General features: G+C 37.9%; 1 protein-coding gene across 3 annotated transcripts in view; it reads right to left on the bottom strand.

The window, feature by feature from the left end:
• PPP3CA (protein phosphatase 3 catalytic subunit alpha) overlaps window positions 1-23,102 on the bottom strand; it is a 184,613-nt gene that overhangs the window by 29,624 nt on the left and 131,887 nt on the right. For all 3 annotated transcript variants that reach the window (XM_018072715.2, XM_018072722.2, XM_018072729.3), the window contains exons 4-8: window positions 15,034-15,145; window positions 13,610-13,755; window positions 11,491-11,630; window positions 2,682-2,759; window positions 791-885 (exon numbers count right to left, since the gene is read on the bottom strand). In XM_018072715.2, the coding sequence (XP_017928204.1) occupies window positions 791-885; window positions 2,682-2,759; window positions 11,491-11,630; window positions 13,610-13,755; window positions 15,034-15,145 (571 nt within the window). The remainder of the gene's footprint in view (window positions 1-790; window positions 886-2,681; window positions 2,760-11,490; window positions 11,631-13,609; window positions 13,756-15,033; window positions 15,146-23,102) is intronic.

The following is a 23,102-nucleotide window of genomic DNA, read 5'->3' as shown; positions in this document are numbered from 1 at the left end:
GCTCACAGGGGAACACAAATAATCTTAGCTTTACTGGGACTAGGAGAAAGTGAACATTACTTCTCATTTCAAGATATAGGAGAACAGGTTTATTAAAATGCTTTATTTTTAGAAACATGACTTTTTTTTTTCCCAGTTCATTAGAGATTTCCAGGAATGCAATAAACTAATACATTCATAGAAGTGGTAAACACTTGTAATCAGTGGAGACTTTATAGAGTGACCAGTGACTCTTGTTTGTGCAGTAACCTTTTTATTATATTTAACTTTCTACATTATAGTGTTCAAGGATTAAAAACCCCAAAATAAAGGAACACAGACAATATCTATCCCATGCTTTATCCACTGATATCTGCCATAAAGTTTGTTAACTGTCTAGACAGTTTCCATATACAAACTCCATTAATTTTATTGGAAAGAAGCAAGGGTCAAATAATTAATTATAAGGAATACTGGGCTCTAAACATCTCACCCAGAGCATTTCTTAATATACTTCTCTTAGTTAATACAGCTGTTTTCAGTTTTGCTTTCCATGTAACATTCACTTAACTTGCAGTCAAAAACCAGAAATATCCTAAGGCATATTAAGAATATACAGTTAATGTTCAGAGGCATACGTCTGCCTGTAATAAATTTAATTAGGTTTGTATTATGTAATAAATGGAATGAGTATGAACTAATAAAGAGAGAAAGAAAATGGGCATAAACTGATAAATAAAGGAGTGAAAAAACCCCAAAATATTTGAGAACAGAGAAGAACACTGTACATTAATAGGAATTAAATTCTTACCTTTGTTATTGTATACATCTAGATAGTTTGGTGCTGAAAAAATTGTGATTAGTGAAGGGAAGCCTGTTGTTTGGCTTTTCCTGTACATACGATACCTAAGAGGAAAGAGAAGACACTAATTATTACCCACTGTTGAATGTATATTTGTCACTGACCAAATATAGTGCAAAAAAACCCTAGTACATTACTGCACTGGCTGTTAACAAATGCCAAGACAGAGAAACATGCATATGAGCCGTTTAAAAGCCATGGGAAAGACTATTTCCTACAGGCTTCCTCATTACAACCATTCAGCATTCCACACCACTCTTGCAAGCTGTGTCTGTCTGAAATTTAGTGAGCCAGAGGTGGGTTTTGTTATGAATTTGCTCAGTGCCTGTTGCTGGAGCCATGTGGCCTCTACAAGCATGCACCCCAGGACATTCCCAGACTTCCCTCTGTGGGATTGCAGATGAAGCAAGCACCAGCAAATGCCTTGGAGCTGCAGAGTACTGCCTTCAGAAGTGTTCTCCATAACCCACTGGAGATAACAGCAAGGCCAGGGGAGGGGGAAAGTATAAGAAGGAGAGGGGAAACAGAGGGTCTGATACTTTCAGTGCTCTGTCTAATCTTATCCAGTCTATTAGCCAGTTTATTAATGTCTGCATCTTTTCATTACCTAACCTTGATGTCTTATGAAAAATAAAAGGCTTATTAGACCAACAAATAATCAGTCAAGCATTAAACTTGCAAGTAATTGAAACAATCCAACCGAACAGTACTTAGACAAAAAGACACCAAATACTGCTCTTTAGTCCTCAGCTGCAAGAAACTGAAGAATCTGGCAAACAACCACAATACTTGCAGTGAAACTGCTGTATAGTTTCAATGCAATCTCTTCTACAAAATTTAATTTTTCACCCTTTATCAGAAAGCAATACAATAAAAATGAAATTTCATTACCCCTGGGTATTTCATGCCAGGTATTTTGGGCACAATAATAGCTTGCTTTTAATTGCATTGACGTTTTCAAGTATGTGACAATTCAAACATTCAGAATAGCTTTTTATATGCATAATGAACATTGACCTCATTTGTACAATGTTGCTAATTTATCTTTTATTGCTATTCAAGTTGGGTAAAGTTTCTACCTCCAAACAAACACAATAATAATTTATGCATGATATGCAAAGCTATTTTATTCAGATTCTGATCCTTCCTTAATATCTCACAAGTATGGTACATTTCAAATAACAGGGTTAAAATAATTTTTTTAAGTAGCACAAAACTTTTTTCTTTACAATGGCAATAGTTTGCTGGGGAACCATCAATACCACCTCGTGTTTGACCTAAACTGTTTTTGCGCACAATGTCTTAAACTCCTTAAATTCATGAGTGATACTCCTGCAGAAAAAGAATTGTGGCTATTGAGCTTCATAATTTTTATTTTTATGAAGTGTAAAACCAGTAGGCCCAGAAGTTTCAGACAGCTGTGAAAGACTTAAAAGGTGACAGCTCTGGCCTACATGAGCCAAATCACTTCCCAGGCATCATGGCAATTTGTGTGTCAAAAGTCTCTGGCACATTTGCAAATCATCTTTTTCTGAGATGAATTTGTTTTTCTTTCCAAGTTTGGCATCAAAATAACTTTTGGTCATTTTATGTCACTTAAAATCACTAAGGCTAAGTAAGTGGCATGTATAAGGATTCATTAAGTCCTTTAACTCAGTAATGATAAAGACACTGTAATGCCAGTGTATATTTTTATAGCATTAGTAAAAGGTGACAGCTGTTGCAACTTAATTTTCAGTTTTCCATTTCATTCTCGCTCATCTCTTCTTCCTTTCTGTACTCTGTTTGCAAATGGTAAGCCATTATACATTATTATTGCCCCCTTCCCACACATACTTACCCAGCGTCCTGGGCTTCATGAGCTCGGAGTATGGATAACAAGTTATTGTGCTGTAGGAATTCACATACAGCAGGGTAACTGTAGGAAAAAGGATAACAGCACCTGTTATGGCAATATCAGAAGCACTACACAGAGCTCTAGCTTTCAAAAAATGTATCATGCAATATAAAATCAGCTCCTGCTCTGCAGGCAGATTTCAGTAGAGACAACACTAGCAGCAGTGTCTTTTTTAATCCCACCTCATAACTGCATGGAGTGGAATGCTAGAAGTTGCAATTCATTACATAAGTCACCCTATGGCTTGGCAGAAAGAAAGCACTTTCTTTTAATATTGTAAGATTTAATGTATTCCAAAAAAGTGAACTGTAACGCAGTGGTTGCTTGCAACAGGAAACCTTCTCACTCACTAACACTGGCTACTTGTGGGCACCAGAAAATAAGGTGGTAAGTGGAAAGAGAGGAAAAGAGATAGAAAGAAGAAAGACAAGTCAATCTCCAAACTGGGGATATTTGATCTTCCTGAACTTTATCTCATCGACAAATGAGAATTACCTTTCCCCTTGGCAAATTAAAATGTAAATCCTGTGACTTCTGAAACTCTCCAAAAGTGCCCATTGAATACATCTTTCCAATACATGTTCTACCACGAGTGAAAACAAAATCATTAGGTGAAAATGGTGATAGTGGAATCTCTGTCATATTCTTCACTGCACATGGACACTGCTGTGTTTAAGGAGAATGGAGGAGACCTTTCTTACAATCTGAGCACTGTGAAAACTGCTCTTGCTTTTAAGACACTGAACACATGGAAATCACATTCAAGAAAAACAGAACACAGTTCTGACAGCACAAGTGTGAAATATTAAGTTTTCAGAGAAAAGCTATTTAAAATTATACACGAATAAATATTACAGGACTTAAAATTACTTCATTTTGTTGCTTTCAATTTTTTTTTCTGTAATGACTATTTTCTTCTTGTTTTTAAACTACTGATGACTCTCCATGCCTCTACTGAAGCATAATGGCCACCCATCACTACAAGGTAAGAAGCAAAATCTCTCTTGTTCTGCAGTTAGTAATTTAATGGAGAATCCAAGAAAACTTCCTGGCTTCCCTTGTCAAAAGCCAACTGTGGCAAGAGCAAAACAGAACAAAGAACATGTGTGGAAGAGAGTAAAGGAGAAGCGGTGTTGGAATGAAAAAGACTTCACAGGCAGAACCTTACCAGGCCCCCTAAAAACACCTAAGGGGTGGGAAAGAGTCTTGATTCGGATGCCATTTAGAACACTTCCCATTTGTCCCTCTTCAGGTCACTCCTATATAATTTGTTTTGCCTTATCCATTTATTTTTCACCCTTGAAAACAAGGAATCATTCAGGTGACTGCTTTATATTTCATGACCTCTCAACTGGGTGGGAAGCTGGCAGCTCTGTAAGGTTGCAAGTGGCCTCATCCACGTCCCTGCAGCCCAGTGACCCTACATCTGAAAGGCACTGCTGAATTTAATGTCAGTAACTGGGCAAGGGCACAGCAAGGTATTGGTATAGTTCTTGCTACTAGCTTAAAGGACTTGCATTTTAAACATTAAACCTGGGGAGAAATCAAGTGTTATAACCTCCTGTCACCATCTGACTTTACTTCCAGTACTAGCAGTGCCTGTACATCAGCAGCAAGTGAAGCTGGTCAGGTAAAGGAGTTTGAGCTGTGATTCACCTGTGCCTCTGTATCTGATGTGAGCCTGACTAGCTCCAAGTGCCCTAGCTCTGAAAGCGATGTGGTGGAGAGACAGACTGGCATGGGTGGAGAATCGGGCTTCCTTCCAAGTGCAGCCTGCCCCAGAGCAATGTCTGACCTAAAACTGGGACCAGGACACAGATTTCCTTGGATCTGAGGGCCAGGATGTGACATGTAAATGTTACAATTCTTTCTCCACACTGCTGGGCAAGTCAGAGAACAACAATCAAAACTGTTGCTCAAAAAAAAATCAAAACCAGTGACAAAGGTGTAAATCTTACACAAAAGCTCTCAAATGTCACCTGATGGCTGGAAAAAAAGCAAAATATACCATGGTAACATGCAGTCACTATAATTATTTTCTGCCATGAATTCATCTCTCTTCTAGTTCAAATAATAGAACAGATGGAAGGGTTAAAAGAAGGAAGTACTAGGTGTTGGGGTATCTCCACAGAATCACAGAATCATTCAGGCTGGAAATTATTCTTAAGCTCAACTGTAAACCCAGCATTACCAAGTCCACCCCCAAACTATGTCCCTAAGCAGCACATCTGCATGCCCTCTAAATGCCTCCAGGGATGGTGACCCATCTAGTTCCCCGGGCAGCCTGTTCCAATGCTTGACAACCCTTTCTGTGAAGAAATTTCTCCTAATACCCAATTTAAACCTCCCCTCGTGCAACACAAGGCTGTCACTTTCTGTGCTGGCTCTGAGGCACAATGTGCTCACATTGTGCCTGTAAATAACACAAGCAGACTTGCAGAGCCTCTAAATCTCCAAATGTAAGTCATGGCCAGGTATTATGTTAAGAACAGTGCACATTATCAAAGACCCTGCAAGAGCAGACTGTTTTGCAGTACTTTAGGATCAATATAGTCACACAGTAACACTGTTATGCAAAATACCTTTATTAAAGCTGTCCTAAACATACTGAGCAAGACAATAAGAAAATATCAACTTTTACATATTATACAAAAAAACTGCTGTCCTGGGCATGATTTCATGGACCAGCTTCAGTGCTCACTTGCAATCAGTTAACAGCCTCATCTTGAAAAAGATGAGAACTCACCAAAAAAACCCACCTAAAAATCCCTATCAATCTAATGCATCATCTTCCTTCAGATTATCCAAGAGAAATGCTACTACTCGCTTCTAACCTTCCTGGATATTTTGAAACTGAAATGTCATTAGCAGCTAGAGGCTAAAAACTCAATGGAATGCTATATTGCTGGTTTGGACTTGGGCCACCTGGCAGATATTCTCAGATGCAGGTCTGGTATCTGGAATTGTCTAAAAAGATTACCATTATAAAATAATTTCAATTCCCGAATTACGTGGGGTATCGTTTTGGCAACTGCAATGATCTCAAATGCTGACAGGCTGCCATTCAAACCACTAGAAAATGAGAACTAATTTGCATACGTTTCTTTTCATAATTAATTGTGACTAAATGTAGACTTATGGTACATTCTGTTTAGAAATTTTTACATTAAATTCTGAAAACTGGGGTTTATAATGAAAAATCTGATAGACAGTTGATTATGTTCATTATCAGTGCAGCTGTTCAAAATGTCTAGGCTATTATTTTTTTCCCCCCAAAGTATTCTTTTCACCCAGTGTTAAGTACTGCTTTTAAAGAAGATATAATGAAGTGGTAAAAAATGCTCTTAAATAGACATGATACATTCTTCTTTCCATTTCAAGTACAACAGTGGTGGGTTTTTGTAACCCTCAATTATCTTATTCTTCATAAGTCCATGGAAAATAGACTTCTACTTGAGGAATTTGGCTGATTCTACAGGGCCCACACCTAGAAAGGAAGAGATGCCATACAGTGCTCCATGCAAATTGACCAAAAAAAAAACAAACCTGCCTGTCATCTTTTCTTCTAAGTGAATGGGATGGGATCTGCAATGTGCCAGCAGTCCTATTACCCAGACCACTACAACACACGAGAAGTCTATCTGGATATTTTATTTTGAAAAAAGCAAAGCAACACACAGGCATTTTTCTTCAGCTCTTTGTTGAGGGGGAGGCTGGGGAGAAGCGAAGTTTCCACCGTATGTAGCTATTACATATGGTATTCATAGCTATCTATATAGCACTTTCTTAATATCTGTTTGCTTTATATTAAACTATATTCCTCAACACAAAAATACATGTCCTTCAAGTGAAAAGCAGGAAGTCCTGCAAAATGACAACAAAATGGAGACCATGGCAAAAGTTAGCAGAAACAAACTTTAACAGAAATGACTTCTTCTTGGAAATTTTTTCCTAACTTTTCTAATGAAAATGGTTGTCTTGTAATCAAATTCCCTACTAGTTTCTCTACTAGTTTCGCTACCCTTCCAGAAACACTCTTCTTCTTGCCCTGCTTTGCAGAGCCCAGATTGTAATTCAGATGAGCCAGAAATAAAGCAGTTGGCCAAGAGGGAAAACAAACAAACAGAAATCCCCCACGCAACAGGCTTTTCCAGAGCGACCCAGCCTTCTGCCTTCATGTGTCATGCTGAATCATGGAAGAGCGGTGACTCACGGAGAAAACAAAATACCCCTCTGCTAAGCTAGAGAGATGTTATTCCCCGTGGAGTATGTAACTGTGATATTCCCTGCTTTGACATCCTTCTTTCATTAAAATGCCTCATGCACAGTTTACTAGTTCTGAGGTCTCTTACGCAGTTTTGGAAGAAAAGCAATACTTTGCTAATATGAACCAAAATGGCAAATGTTTTCAAATTGTTCTTCCACCAACTACCGGAAAAATTGGATGGAATTAATATAATTTTTTTCATATCCTTCATCGTATCATTAAAACGGAGGTGTAAACATTTCTTTAAAAAGAGGACGTTGAAATTCAGTCCAAAAGCTTCTCTAAGATTAGATGCACATATAAAAATAGGTTTTCAGCAAAGCTCATTGGCCTCACACTTGAGTTTCCAAAGGCAAGTGCTTTTGTTGCTGTGCCTTCTTAAGCAGCTCCCAGAACATCCCTTTCCACCTGCTTTTTCTTGCTAGTGCTGTGCTGTCTGCAGAGCTGCACTGGAAAGTAGAGCAGGGAACTGCATGGGATCAGAACAAATAAACACATATCTTTTTTGCAGAGTCATTCTTTTAAAACTGGATGTGTCCCAGGTCTGATGGAGCACACACAAGCAATTCTACCAGCACATCTGGGCAGATAATGTGAAGGTAGCAAAAACCTTCTGGCCTGGGAGAAGGAAGAGTGGAAAAGTGGGCAAAAGAATCTGTTTAAAATGCTGCTACTGAAAAAAAGAAAAAATTCATACAACTGTGCCTTCCACCCTGAGCTGAAACACACTACAGTTTTCAAAAGCTTTCAGCAGACATTTCTCTAGTCTTTGCATACTCACAAACTTAACTTGCATATCAAGCACATCACTGAAATAATGTGCTTGTAGGGCTAAAATTACTACTCTACCCTGTGAAAGGCTGAACCATTTCACAGTTATCCAGTGGCTAATTCACTGGCAAATGAAGTTCTTAGAGGAGCCTGCAGTGCTAGTCACTCTTGCCAATGCTAGCCATTTCTGCCTTTGGGTTTTTTTTGCTTTGGAAAAATATAACAAAGTAGTCAACAGCCAAACAGCTTTACAAAGCTTATAAAGCTGTTTATATTGCTTAAGAACTGATATTCAATTCACTAAGAAAACCCTAGCTACTGGAGCACCATGCCTGCACACAACTTCTGAGTATCTGCTCTACTTCTGAGGTCACCCATTGACTTTGGCCGTGCTCATGCCATCTCATGCTCTTGTTAACAGCAATTAACCAAGTCTTAATCACATAAATGATCCCAGAAAGCAAGTGTTAAGCTTGCACATGTGCTTAGCCCTGATAGGAAGCCCTTAATATACTTTGCATAGGGTTAAGATACTGTTAATTAAGTCAGTAGTACAACCAAACTCTCACCATTCTTCACCACAGCTTAGACACAAGGGAAATGAAACAAGTTGGATGATAAATTTTCATGGATAGGACCATGTATGTTGGTAATAACTTTGTCCAAATGTGACCATTTTAATTCTTCATCCATACAGTAAATCTCATGGAAATGATGACATTCCCTGTCCTTGTATGGCTTAGAAAAGGGAGAATTTTCCCCACACCTCAACAAAGGCCTAAACCTGCTTAGTGGCTGTCTCTCCATAACTCAGTATTATTTTCAGAGAGAAAAAAAGTCCAGCTGACCTCTTGAAGCTTTCTAATCACTGAAAGAAGTCATTCTCAAGATGATAAATAGCAGTTTATCTTGCCAAGTCAAATACCATAGAATCATAAAGGTTAGAAAAGACCTCCAAGATCATCAAGTCCAACTTTTGATGAATCACCATTTTGTCAACTAGATCACAGCACTAAGGGCCACGTCCAGTTGTTTCTTGAACACGTCCAAGGATGGTGACTCCATCACCTCCCTGGGCAGCCCTTCCAATGCCTGACCACCCTTTTGTGAAGAAATTCTTCCTGATGTCCAACCTGTTTCTTACAGAAATGCCTGAGAGTTACTGCACCATTTTATTCATCGAAGAATAAACAAAGTCATCCTATTAACAGACATTCTTGAGGGAGGACTGCATAAGTCAGTCCTTCTTTTACAAGCTGAGCTGACTGTTTAGGGAAATTTGTTTCTTTTCTCAGTAAGTAACTAGAAAAGGCAAGGAAAATTAAGACACTTTATACTGATGGATAACTTTTTTTGCCAGGTATAATCATTAGGTAAGCAATTAGTCACCTTCCAGAGTAACCAGGCACTTCTTTTAAAAAGAATACTTGCCTTTACATAATCTCAGATAATGTGACTCGAAGCCAGTTGTCTCCTTGAATCATTACACAGCTATATGTACCTCACACATGACCTGACAATTAGGTGTCTTCTAAATATTTCTTCTTCTCCTGAAACAGGTACTTTTCTGAACATGAGCAAGGACACAGACTAGGTCTGATATATTTTCTGGGGGAAACTGATACATATTTTAAAGGAAATTTTATGGTAATTGTATGAAGCAGACCTTTGAAAAAAGCCCAACTTAAAATCTAAAAGAGGTTCCACTAAATACACAGCTCTGTATTTAAGCACAAGGCATGTTTGCCAGGCTTTTCACAAGGGGAAATCACTATCACTCCCTTTGCACAGTGCCAGGGAGTCCCACGCACACTCCAATATCTGGTGCTGCTGAGAGGAAAAGGAATGATTTTCTCTCTCAGTCATAAGCCCATTTCTGCACAGATCAATTGTTTGCAACAGTTTGACACTCCCTTTCATAATGAGCCCAAACACATCTATCGAGCACCTTCCAGACGTTATCGATCCGGAGGCGGCGGTATGACCTGCCCAAAAAGGTGGTTGCTGGCAGCCCAGGCTGCAGAGCAAACTGCTTCGTTGTCAGCCTGTTCCCACACTGCAGCAATTACAGCTCCAAGAAAGGACTAAGAAAACTCATTTCTAAACATCAAACCATCTGTTCCCTTCCTGCTAACGCTACCAACAAGGAAGCTGGTTCTAGTGGCTCTGTCACCTGGTTACTGCTGGAAGCCACTGATTTACTTTTGACATGTTACTAAACAGTTAGAGGTCAGCTATGTTCAAGGTGAGATTTCCTAAGACAATTAAAAGAGCTGGATTCCTTCCTTCTGCTGAGTTTGTTGAGAAAACTTAGACTTGGGTGTTGCTAGCATGGGCTGAAGCAGAACTTCTTCCCTTCAAAACGTTCAACAACCTCTTAACATTTCAATAGCATCTTCACATTTCTCCTGAACAAAAATTATGTTTTTAATTAAGATTTCACTGAATACATTGCTCATTTTGCCATTTAACCTCCTTCCCTGCTACTTTTGCTACTCTGGTGTCCTCGTATGTTTTTCTTAACTACCATAAAAAAAGAAACCTAACAAACAAAAAAGGAACTCAAATCCCTCACAATCCCCACATCATTAGAGAAAGGTACAAAGTAATCACTACCACTGCTCATGAGGTAACACAGGTTGATCCTATGATGAAGAGAGAATGGAAGCAATGCTTGAGAGGTTCTTAATCACCAGCTCAAGCACCCCTATAGGGATGTCTTCTGCCTGGTGTCCACAGAACTCAGCGTACAAACCAACCTGCCTGACACTGGAAATGGACAAAGGCAGCAGTCAGCATCCAGGCAGAACCAGGAAATGGGAACCGTTTGTGGCTTGCTTTGGTCTCCCTGTGCATTGCCAAAGAGGAGACAGTGGGACATTCCTCAGCACCCAAGGAAATCCTCTCCTCTGCTGTACAGGAGACAGTCTTCTGACTCATTACAGAGTGAGATAAATACTCCCATAATTAAAGAACAATTATGGTAAAGAAACAGAGAAGAAAGCTTCCTTGAAATAGTCACAAACTAATAGGCAGATTTGCTTTAGATGTCTTTCTATCCCCATTACTATTACTTTTTTCCGGGAATGTTTTCACAGTTATATTTTACTAACAAAAATCAATAGAAAGCAATAATTTCAAAGATGAACTACATCTTTGCATTTAAGTCCATACATGTTTCTTCAAGAATGTTACGGGCACTTGTCTGCATTTCAGCTCATTCAGTCCCATTTAACAACGCTATTCAAATCCTGAATTTCTTAGGAAGAATTATTCGCAAACATAAACAGAAGTTTCATCAAACTGAGAGGAAAAAAAAGGACCTGTGAGGGTGAAATCAAAATTTTTACTTACCCTGCAGAACATAGGTAATCAGTTTTCCAGTGCCGGCACCTTTCATTTGAAATTAAGTTCTAATTTTCAAACTAGAAATGCAGTTATGTACCCCTTTTTAGAAGTGACACATTAATTACCTAACTTACAAGAACAGAAATAAGCAAAAATCAAGGCTTTGGGGAATAAAATTAAGTCATTTAGCATTCCCCAGTTGTGCCTTAAAGAAAGAGATGCAAATAAAACGAGCATGGATTTATCTGAAAGCAAGGCTAGCCTGCAGAAAAAAGGCCTAAATAGTGCTACAAAGTTCAAGCAGACATTTATACTGTAAAAACAGAACAAGTTCACCTACAGAAATCTATTCAAAGCAGTAATCACCTGTAGAAGTACGAGCACCCTCTGACTGTGTTGTGAGTAAAGTGTTCCTGAGTCTTCTCATTTCCAAAGTCCTCCAACGGGTCTGACCACAGGATGTCACACATAGGTCCATATGCAGGTGGTTCCTTGAATCGATCTAACTAAGAAAAATAGGAGACAAAGAAATACTAACTTCTTTCAACTATGTATCACAGAAACATTGAAGCAAAATTACTGTTTTTCATTCCGTGGGCAGGCAAACAAGAGACCCAAAGCAATCTGTTTTTCAGCTTTAAAGCAATGGATTTTGAATAACAGCAAACATTCCTTGCTAAGATTGACAAAGAGGAGAAGGAACAGACATAATTGAAAATTAGGACAGACAGCAGATTCCCATTCTACACAAATTTTTGTTTGCTTTTTCCCTCCCCTTTTCTACTGGTTTTTGCAGGCAGTCCAGTGGGCAGAGAATATACTATTTCTGTATTTTGTGATGTTTCAAACCTTATGGTACTCGATTTATGTGAGACATCTCAAGAAAAAAATACAATAGCTACTTCAAAGCAAGTAGCTATTGACCATTTTGACTTCTGTACCTTTTCAGAAAAAAGTTGTATTTAAATATCAAGCCAGTATCTCTGCATTACAGCATCTTGTCATGACATTCTTGCTGGTCTCATAGCCTTAACCCTAATTAAGCAGTTAAAACCTCCTTTCTGGCCTGACTGTATGTATTTAAAACTTCAAATCATATAGAATCACACTGCAAATAAGACAAAATATAGCAAAATCAGGAAATAATAAAACTCAGTATTCTCCTGCAAGAACTCTTTAATACAAAAACACCACCTGTTATCTCCAAGAACTCTTCCATATAAGAACACCCCTGTTAAGATGGATGTTTGAATAAGGTTTGCAGTTGAAAACATTCTCTGTGCTGACCAGGAAAGATCAAGAAATGATTCAGCAGCATACCTAACAGACCTTCCCCTGCCTCCAAAAAATTCTAAAGATTAAAAATTGGTTTTATATGTTTAACACACAGTTAAGAAGTTTTAATAAGAGACCTCTACAATTTTACCTTCGTGTTCTCATCCTGAAATATTCACAGCATACCTACACTTCTACCTTATTTCAGCCCTCTCCAATTAATGCTTATACAATTACGATTCATTTAAATTAAACAAAAATTCATAAATATGCAAACCCAATTTCTGCTGATTGCCAAAGATGAATAAATCTCCTGGGTTGGGTGAAGATGTTAATGAACCTAATCTAGAATCTGAGAGCTAAACACCTTTACTCTGCCATTATGTTGCTGCAAAGCCAGCTAATTTTTAACAGGGAGTATTTCTGTTTACTGAGATAGTGAACCTTTACCTCAGGAACAAAACTCTACATTCAGTAATTTTTTAAAGCGCAGTTAATATCTTAAGCTAATTGCTTTTAAAGTAAAACATGTAATTACTAGCTCAAGTTTGTGGTGGGGTTCTTTTGTTTCTTTTTTTCTTTAAACTATATTAATTTTTTAATAGACTACAAACTAACCTCAGAATACAAATTATCTTTTAGTAACTTTAAAGCTCAGAAGTATAAATCCACGTTTGCAAGTCTCAAACTGCAAACAAGAAACAAGATTTTTTTTCCTGCAGGAATCACTAAAAATGAATAGTTTAAATATCTCCTTTTAGAAATATCAACTGAAATCTCTTCTACAAAACATCTGAAAAGAAATTAATCCTTGATAACATGTAACAATACTGGATTATGTGAAGAAACTGTTTGACATTGTTCTCCGAACTTTCATGAAATTTCTGAGAAATTCTCAGAACACAAGCGTACACACAAGCACAAACTTACTAAGCCTCACTTTGACAATTTGCTAGGCACTCACATGCAGAACTATTAAAAATGTGGCAGGACCTATTGAGAATGACGGTCTTGACTATTTTAGAACAAATACTGATTACACTCATTGCAATCATATGATACTTCCTTTTCATATCTTTTAAGTGTTTGAGGTTTTTCTAGAGCTATTTTTATATCTTCTCCAAGAAAGTGCAGAATTCCTAACAGGGCACAAGGAATCATTGGATGGTGTGCTTACATTGTGCTAATAGATAATACTGAAAAGACTTACTTTTCTAATGTCATCTAAGGTGTTGATCTCCGGAGACAAGCCACCATGTACACACAGGAATTGTTGGTTCATCAGAGCAGCCAAGGGAAGGCAGTCAAAGGCATCCATGCAGGCATCATATACACGTTCTGAATATTTGATTTTACCTTTTAAAGATTAAGATGGTATCAGAAAGTGCCATTAACATTTAAGAAGAAAAAAGAATATGATTAATATCTCGATTTTGCTCTCACTACTCTATGTTGCACTGAGGACTGTACCCCAAGTTTACTTCATGCAAAAAACTGCAGGCAGTAAACAATTGTCATTCACCTCTGGAAAAATTCTTCATGCTCTGAGATGAAATTAATAAAAGTTCTGCCAAGCTTATTATAATTTTTCTAAAAATCTGTAAATAAACAATTTAATATACCATTATAGTCTGCCATGAAATCTCTACAGTAAGCCTTAAAACATCTGCTGAATGGTTATCATCTATTACATTATCACTCAGTATACTCTCTGAAGTAGACAGAATTTTAGCCCAGTCCCTTAAAATTAATTATCTATAGAAATGCCATTATTAAATGCATGAGGTGGTACACAGAAGCTGAAATGTTAATTTACCAATATGCATACTAAACTCAGTAAACCATGAAGCCTTTGAGCCAATTAACATTTCCTTTATCCCTGACGTTAAAAACAAAACACAGACTTGTGGCAATAGCTTTAGCTTACAGTGCCACAGGAAAAAATAAAAGCTTCATTGTGCAGGTGAAGGTCTACACCTAATGAGCTTTTATGTGTCATTGCATCCTTTCTTGCAACACGGAAAGGAATTAATATAAAAAGAGCATACTGAAAAGTTTAAGCTAACTTACAGGGTAAATGTGAAAATGTCATACTTAAAGGAAAAAGAAAAAACAAAATAAATCTCCTTGCATTTTTTTCCTGCTGCAGACGAAGTGCAGTGAGATGCCACCTCCTTCCCTAGTGATCAGGGATCTGTCCCAGAGGTGCCAGAGCTGCATGCCAGCAGGTTTTGCTGCCAGGCTACTGCGTGGGGCAGCAAACTCTCAGCAGCAGCACAGTTTGCCGAGAGCATCCAGGCCCAGATAGCCCCACAGCAGCCACAGGATGCTTCCCAGGCCAGGTTGACAAGCTGAAGTGTCTCGATACCTACTCGAGGAAACCCTCGAGTTTGTACTGATGGTACAAACAGGTCGGTCACCACCTGTTCTGTGAGGGTCTGACCCCTTCCTTTCCACACCACTGAGAGATGACTGCCCTCTCAGGGAACACTAATTGCAATTTAAAATTAATGACAGTTAATATGAAAAGTACATGAAAAATTACTGATGGCGAAGCAGTATCAAAGACTCATAAAACACGAAATTAAGTTGTTGAAAAAGGAGTTAAGAGGAAAAAGATCGAGGTAGACTTACATTCTTGCTTAAATGTGAAATACTCTGTTAAATGTCTACATTCATGATTCCCACGAAGTAAAAACAGTGTTTTTGGGTAAAGGATTTTCAAGGCCCACAAGTACAGCACACACTGTGAATCAGAAACAAAAAAGAAAAATAATTTATTTTCAACCAATTAACTTTATTCTTCATACACTGCATGCAAGCACTTCTCTGCACTTCAACCTGGATTGGATGAAATCCATATCGGTATATTATGATAGTTTTACCATTTTGCTAAGTGTCACCTCCCTGGCCCCAGCTCTCAAAACAGCAACTGCTCTGCATCTCTAAAATGACGTGTGTGCTCTCCACCTGGAAGGTGAGGCAGAAACCTTCTGTGGAAACAATTTCACCGGAAGATCGGTGTTTCCTGGCTTAAGGAAAAGTTGCCTCAGAACAATTTAACCCATACGTCAGGAAATACCTCAGCTTCCAGTATTACAGAGTTTTTACATGAATGCTTGTTCATTTTTCACTTACCATTGTTCTGTACTTATAAATGGGGAAAAAAAAGCTCTTGCATTAAATGCAGTTACTACAAAGCTCCTACTATAAATTTCTCTTTCCTGAAGATTTCTATTTGATATGACAATTCTTCTAGACATGTTTTTAAAGATTAAAAAAAAAAACTTAGAGGTTAAGCTCTGCTCAAACCTCTCTAAACCACCCAATTAAAACAGTTGTTTTGAAAACAAACCCACAGCTCCAAGAAAGCTGATGGAAATAAGATCCACTCATCCCATGAGATGAGCCCATCACCTGCAAGAACACTGTACAGACCACAATGGCCTCACAAAAACAGGAGCTAGAAGACTGAACAATTTTTCCTCCAAGCTTTTCCACGAACTGCAGAAATGTTGCACAAGAAATAAAAGGTGTCAAAAGACCCCCACTTTCATTTACAACTACTTCCTAACACTCCCCTCTGTTCTGTTTGGAAAAAAAAAATATTTTATTTAGCTTAATAATCAATATTGGAAATTCAGAAGGTACTCTAACCACGGTTTCAGCTTAGAACAAAATAAGCATTGTTGTCAGTGTAATGCCTCTACATTAGACAGTGTGAATTCCCTTCTACAATTCAGTGTGTCTTGAAAAACAGAGTAATTACTTTAATCATCTCAACATGTAGATTTCAGCTCCCTTGTTTGTTACACAGTCCTCAACTTACAAAAACAAAAGAAAAGAAAAAAGGATGCAACGTTTTTATGTTTGTACTCACACTATCCATAGATAATCACACAGCAGCAGGGATTTTATATTACTACTCTTTGTCTTGAATTTATTACATGTAAACATCTGAATGCTCTGTCTGTTTTTTCTCCATAATTTCTGTTCTACTCAGAGGGTCTACAGGCAGGGGAAAACAGCAAAAACACCATGCATCCTCCTCCCAGCTCATGCCAAGTCTTGCGCCTCTCCGGCGCTACTGCCACTGCAGGAACTGAGATGTCAGAATGCCAGGTAGATCATGCTAATGTAATCCAGTGTGAAATTATGCTGTTAGGTCAAAGGAATCATCTACTGTGGTCCACAAACATCCCAAAGTGCGTGCCGGGGGAAAGTCTTCTCTCCCTGTGTAATCTCCAGTAGACTTGGTTTTGAGGGTTTCGCTCGAATGGGGAAGGAAACCTGCACTTCTCCACACTAATAGAGCAATTCTCTGTCTCTGATGGTGACTTGTTAATTCCTCCAAAAATTCCCAGAACCTTCCACTTCTTTGATGCATCCACTGGCTGATGCAAAAATTTGATGTAAATGCTATGAGACAGAAAGTTTAAAGTGACACCTCCATTTATGCAAAAAGAGTTCCAGCTTTTAAAGTTGTATCTAAGATACCTTAGAGCTTCTAATCCTGCCAAAGCACCTTTAGAAAAGCACAATGATTAGTGATTAGATGAAGTGACATATATTAAAAAAAAAAAGCTAGTTTACATTGCCCTCATAACTAAGTTTTTCATTTTCATAAAGCCTTGGCAAGATTAAAACAAGCACCAGGTACTTAAAATATCATCCAGATTTGGGAACCAGGGAAAATCAGGAAAGATGGAATTTTTATCTTTTTGACATTTTTGACTACCTTCTATGGATAGATCTCTACATTTGCTTATCGTAGACTTATTTTTTCTTTTATTTCTGTGCTTCCTTTGAAATACTCATGAAAATCAGACTGAGAAGATAACAGAGAATCAATACAGTCCAGAAAGTTCTGTTTCCCTGCCACTATTCAAATACTGTAAGCTCACCATTTACATTTTGTGTTGTTTTCAGTAGTGCCATATCAAAGGCCTATTTTGTTTAAATAATTCCTTTAATTTTCCCCCTTTTCAGTAGTCCAGTGAACTAATGTTGTAATAGTAAACAAGAGCTAATTAGCAGATGGTTGGGGTTTTTTCCATGCAAACTGAACAGCAAATATGAGGGTAACAATTTTCATGGCTTTTCAACTTGCAGTCATCTACATACAAAAAATTTATGCCCAAACAACATATCATGAGCAAACATTCTGGTTTTAATTTTTTTTCTACTAGTGAATTGCTTATCATAATTCTTACTGAAGTTAAAAGAGTTATGATAAATTGCCCTTGTCAAAAATCTGAGCTTACAGTCCTCAATTATTTGGTAATGCTGCTTCCCAGCAGTAAAATTTTAAAATATCTTTTTTTTTTTCCTCTTCAACTTTTTCATTAAGAACATACCACACATCACCTCTGCTGTAACTCAGTGCAAAATGTACAGCAGAGACCTTGTGATGTGGACATCTCTAAGGTATTTCTGGCCCGTTTCTTTCCATTCTATCAAAACAACTATATTTTGTAAAAAAAGTTACATCTCTTAACGCCAGCCCTCAAGCTGAATCACTGCTTACTTGTTTAGAGTCTTTCAGCTGTTGAAATAGCAGATATGTTAAATTTGTAGCAAAGAGGTAATCTGTCCACCTCCCAGCTCCTATAGTCAAGCTGTTTTCCTGCTGAGGTTCTGGCAGCCTCATCATCAGGAAAGAAAAGGTCTGTGCAGTTAAGCACTGTGTAAGCCAAAGGTACCTATTTTCAAAAAGGACTTGGGATTTAACTCCACTGTTGCATGTTGAATTTGAGCCTTTGCACAGTTTGACATCTCAGCCTGTCCTGAAAAGGAAAACCAAAAGCCCCAGAGCTCTTCCACACATCTTATGTTTATCTCCTTAAAACAAGGAGCCTTGAGAAATCGTCACCACTGCCACTCAAATGCAACCACAGCACCACCTGTAACACAGTGCTTGCTTCTGGGTGCTCTTGCACTGGTCGTGATAGGAAGAAAGAGATGCAGTTCATTCTTTTAGTTGTGTGGCTTTGTATGGGAAACAAAGGATGAACTCTCCCTCCGAATGACTGACAGCATTGGGCTTCCCCCAAGAGATGAATTAAGTGTGAATAAGGGTGAGGTAATTCGTACTCGAAAGGATAGTTTGACCCACACATTGCTAAGGCCTCTACTGATGCTCTGTGACCTGTCTAGCAGTACACTGGCACAGCTCCTTCACTCTCTGAACACACATTTCATCTAAACATGAAAATTGTATTACTTTAAATGCACTGAAATAACGATACCATCACACTACCGAATACAGATGCAGCTTTCTAAAATGGTGTAACTATCCCAATGGAAACCAAGTACCTTTTTACACACATAACTGCATTCACACTACTGGTGTGACTATTTATTACAGCTATTTCAGAGACAAATAAAGATACATTGCATCTGTAACCAGAATACTCACACAAGATGCAACTTATTGCCATTTCTGAACTATTATCCCTTGAGCACAGAGAAAGAAAATTCTGAACATTATTGAAAATAAAAAATGTATTATCTTCATTACAACTAGGGTTTCATTCTTTTTTCCCCACAACTTCCAGGGCATTTCATCCTGCTCTTTTATTTATCGAGTTTTTCTGTGTTTCTAAAACCAGTGCTCTTGTACATACAGGCTGCATATTTAAAAATTAAAAGGCTAATGCTGTGGAAATAGACTTTGTGTGGAGGAACAGTGAATTCATTCTTCATGGTCAAGGTCTCAGCTGTTTCCAAAATGTTCAAGGATTTCATTCTGATAATTTCTGTTTATTTTTTTACAAACATCTGTTGAATATTCCCAAGCTACTTGGGGATCTCGTCTTGACCCATGCATGGTACTTCAGCACCTTCAGACTTCAATTATTGCATGACTCTCTCCTAGCTAGTCTCCTAGATGATTTTATTAGAAGTGATCATCTGCCAAACACTGCTACTCAGCTTATACACTTTTCTAATGTTTAGACCACATTACTCCCATTTCAGCCTTTAAAAGTACCTCAAAATATCAAAAAAGAAGAATCTCTTTTAAACCAAAAAATGACTAGGAAATTCTTTTTCTTAAATATCCCTCTCATTCTTATGCCTAGTACTTTCTAAACAGGTATCCAAGTGCTGGCTTCTAACTCTCCTCTTTAGACCTCGTGCCTTGGCCCCAGTTGTTCTCTGAGAAGATGGATCCCATGCAGAGATGCAAGCAGTGCAGGGGAAATCGTGCCATCCCATATTCTCTCCCTGCAGCCAAAAGGGGTTCTTGGTATGCTGGTAACTCACTCTGAGAACAGCTGGCACAGGACCAGGCAAGCTGTGAGGATGGCCCTGACACACAGATGTTCCCGTCTGGGAATCTAATATGTATAAAAATAATCTGAATTTACTGAATTAGTGAATATTCACAGCTCTGAGGAGCACCGCCATGCAAAAATATAAGATCTTAGAAGATGGAAATTCTTGCTACAGAGAAACATATTTGCTACTGGTATACAGAAGAAAAGGGCAACAAAATTTAGGATAATTAAAGTCCAGGAAATTTCTTTGCTCTGAGAGAAGTGAAAAACCTATTGACTTCACCAGTGAATTGTTTCTGACCAGCCCAAAGTACATTAAATCAAGATATTTACTGGAAAAAATTAACACACTAAAGCAATGGAGGAAACTGAAAGGTGTTTGTTCTTCCTAGAAAGTGCAGAGACTTGAGAGATAACAAACACACAATTCCACCAGCATTAACTTCATCTGCAGTTTATTAATATGAATTTATTTATATGCAATTCTTTTCTTGAGAGAGACTAGTTAATAATTTCTAGCAGTTCACTGAGTTCAGAAGCATCTAAAGTACCAGATGCTTTTTCAATTGGTGCAAGGTCCAATGGTCAAATTCCAGACTCATGCCAAACCCCTCACTTTGTTCTTGCTGAAAATACCACAAAACTGGTTTCACCTCCTGGAATTTCAGTCTTTGCATTCTGGAAATGAAGATGTGTCCATGTTTTGAACCCTAAAACATAACTCCAGTTTTGTTCATTTTGAACATTGGTTTAATTCTCCATATCTTAACTTTGCTCTGTCAAAAATTATGACTATGTACCTTATGATAATCAATTGACATTTAAGCCTGTATGTTGTTCTATGGGATTGAGAAAGAAAATAATTCCAAGAGTTCATTTACACAATGTTATTAATACATTACAGTTGGTATTTACCCTAATTTTTCTAAGACTGTGATGAAAAACAGTCTGTATGTATACTACTCCTTACACTGAACAGCATTTATGTCTGCCTTTCAAAAGAGAGTTTTCAGACTCAGGTAGAGATTAGTCATTCTTCCTTACAACTCCTTCCTGCACAACCACTTATGCTCTAACTATTCTTTGGATTTAAAAATAGTCCTCTGTTTTGATCATTTAGGTTTTTACTCTCTATGACCATAAAACTTGTTTGAACGTGAGAACTGAGGGTTTTCTACTCTGGAGTAAAACCCCTGGCAGAGTGCAAGCACAACAGGAAAATGTTATCAGTTATACAACCAAGGAAACAAACACACCACATCAGATTGCAGAAATTTGTTATTTAAAGTGAAGAAATGCCCAGGCTTTCACAAAAGATCAAATGGAAAGAGAATATAGCTATGGGATAAAGATTCCATCTGTGCTGAGAAACCTCATCTCATTCTACCTACAATTTGACACTTTTTAATTTTACCTGTTGTAATTTCTTTATTAGTCTCTCATCCTGTGACCCCTTGCTTAGAACTAATTTCAAAGACATAAAACAGACCCCCCCTCTTCAAGCAACAAACCTAACTCCAGTTAAAATGGAGCACACACGTGAAGGATGGAGCCCTTGGATCAAAAGCTACACAGGGCAAGGACTGACATTTCTGCCAAGTTCCTTATACAAATACTTTTCTTTCCCTCTGTATTATCAAATGCCTTCCACCTACCTTATGCAATTTCTTCCTCTGTTCTTAATGATAATAGCTTGCATTATGTAGTACCTTTCATCCAGAAGAATCACAAATGCTTTGCAGCCCACAGAGAAGGATTATCTCGCCCACTATCAGAACTCAGCTAGGTCTAAGCTCAATGGTGTCACTTTTACGCTAGGTATCACACGGCAATCAAGGGGAAATTTTTTTAAAGCTTACATTACTCGTGATTAGTACCTTGGATTAGCTATTTAATTCTTTTGGAAAGACCCCAGAAGTGCAATAGTCTCATGTACATAGCAGAAGGGGGAGTCAACAGATCGATGGAAGAAAGATCACTATGGTGTGGTAGAAATATGCATCAAGGCCAGGCTAAGGCTGTTTACCACCGTGACTTCTCCAGCACAAAGTACTGGCAAGAGCTGGTGCCTGATATATGTACTCAGGTCCCCCTCTCCACCAAAAGCATCCTTCCCCTCTAAATACCAAGCTGCATTCTTCACAACTTTCCTTTCCTTGTCACTACTTATTGTCCTGAGTTCATGCCTGAATGCACAGCTCTACATCCAAATACACTTATGAAACAGAAACCTGCCTTTCCTTTCAAAGGCATTCTTTAATCAAGGTGACAGGTGGGGAAAATCAGTTATGTGACCAAAAAAAAAAAAAAGTTATTTGAGAACCTTACATAAAAAGAAATAATATAAATGACAGCTGAGATATTTTTCGGCACTGGTAGAAGCCAGTAATGCTTCTAGTGAAAAAGTTGTGTTCCAGAACGGAAAAACTGAATTCAGAATACAATTTGCTAAGTACATATGCATAGGTTGCTAAATGAAGAATTTTTAGGGGCTTATTCCCTATGCATGAGCTTTTTTCTTTGTTTTATATGGCTTGCTATTGTCTTTAACTGGTAATAGCCCTGGAACAAATTTTGGTAGACTGTCAGACAAGTACTTGAAAGCCGAATCAAATCCATTGTTCTGTTATATTAAAGGCATATATACATAGAAATGAAGACAAAACTTTCCTCTTCTGGATACAACTTGATTCAGTCGAAGTCTACAGGAGATATGAATGAGGTTATCACAATTGAAAAATGGCAGTTCAAGACTGAGTTGCACGATGGTTTCAGTCTGTGAAGCTCCCTCTCCACTCATTCCCAACCTTCCCCAAGTGATCCAGTATGGTAATCCACAACAACAACTTAGCTCACAGTTCACTGTGGATCAGTTCTTAAGAAAATCATGAACTCAAGCTCAAAAAAAATCATGATCAAAGTGCTGACTTCAGTATGAGTCTAAATCCTGACTATATTGATTTCTGGCAGGTGAGTGAAAAAACCTTGCAATTCTAAAGTTTTTAGAGCATTTGTACTTTGAATAGGATATTTCTATTTGCAAGATGTGCCAAAAGATTCTGTTAACATTTGAAATTAGTTTTAAAATTAACTAATAAAGCAGAAGTAGTTTTACTGTATTTTATTTTTAAGAAACTTCAAACTATTAATATAACACTGGCAAGATAACGCACTGATCCGTTTTACACATTATAAACAACTTAGCTGCTTGGTATTATATATTTTTATATCAGTATGGCAACAGTGTACTAAGACATAGTACGTAGAATGAAACAGCAGTATATTTGTTCTCACATGATGCCATCTTATCTATCAGACACACAGACATGTATCATATGATCTATATTGCTTCCAACAGATAATGGGCATTCTCCCTTGACACAGAGGGAGTTCAAGTTTGAACTTTTCAGCAAAAGCAGTCAA

The sequence above is a fragment of the Manacus vitellinus genome, unplaced genomic scaffold (genome assembly GCF_001715985.3).
Source record: "Manacus vitellinus isolate BGI_N305 unplaced genomic scaffold, ASM171598v3 scaffold_0_pilon, whole genome shotgun sequence".
Taxonomy (NCBI): Eukaryota; Metazoa; Chordata; class Aves; order Passeriformes; family Pipridae; genus Manacus; species Manacus vitellinus.
This window is presented reverse-complemented; position numbering and strand designations above follow the sequence as displayed.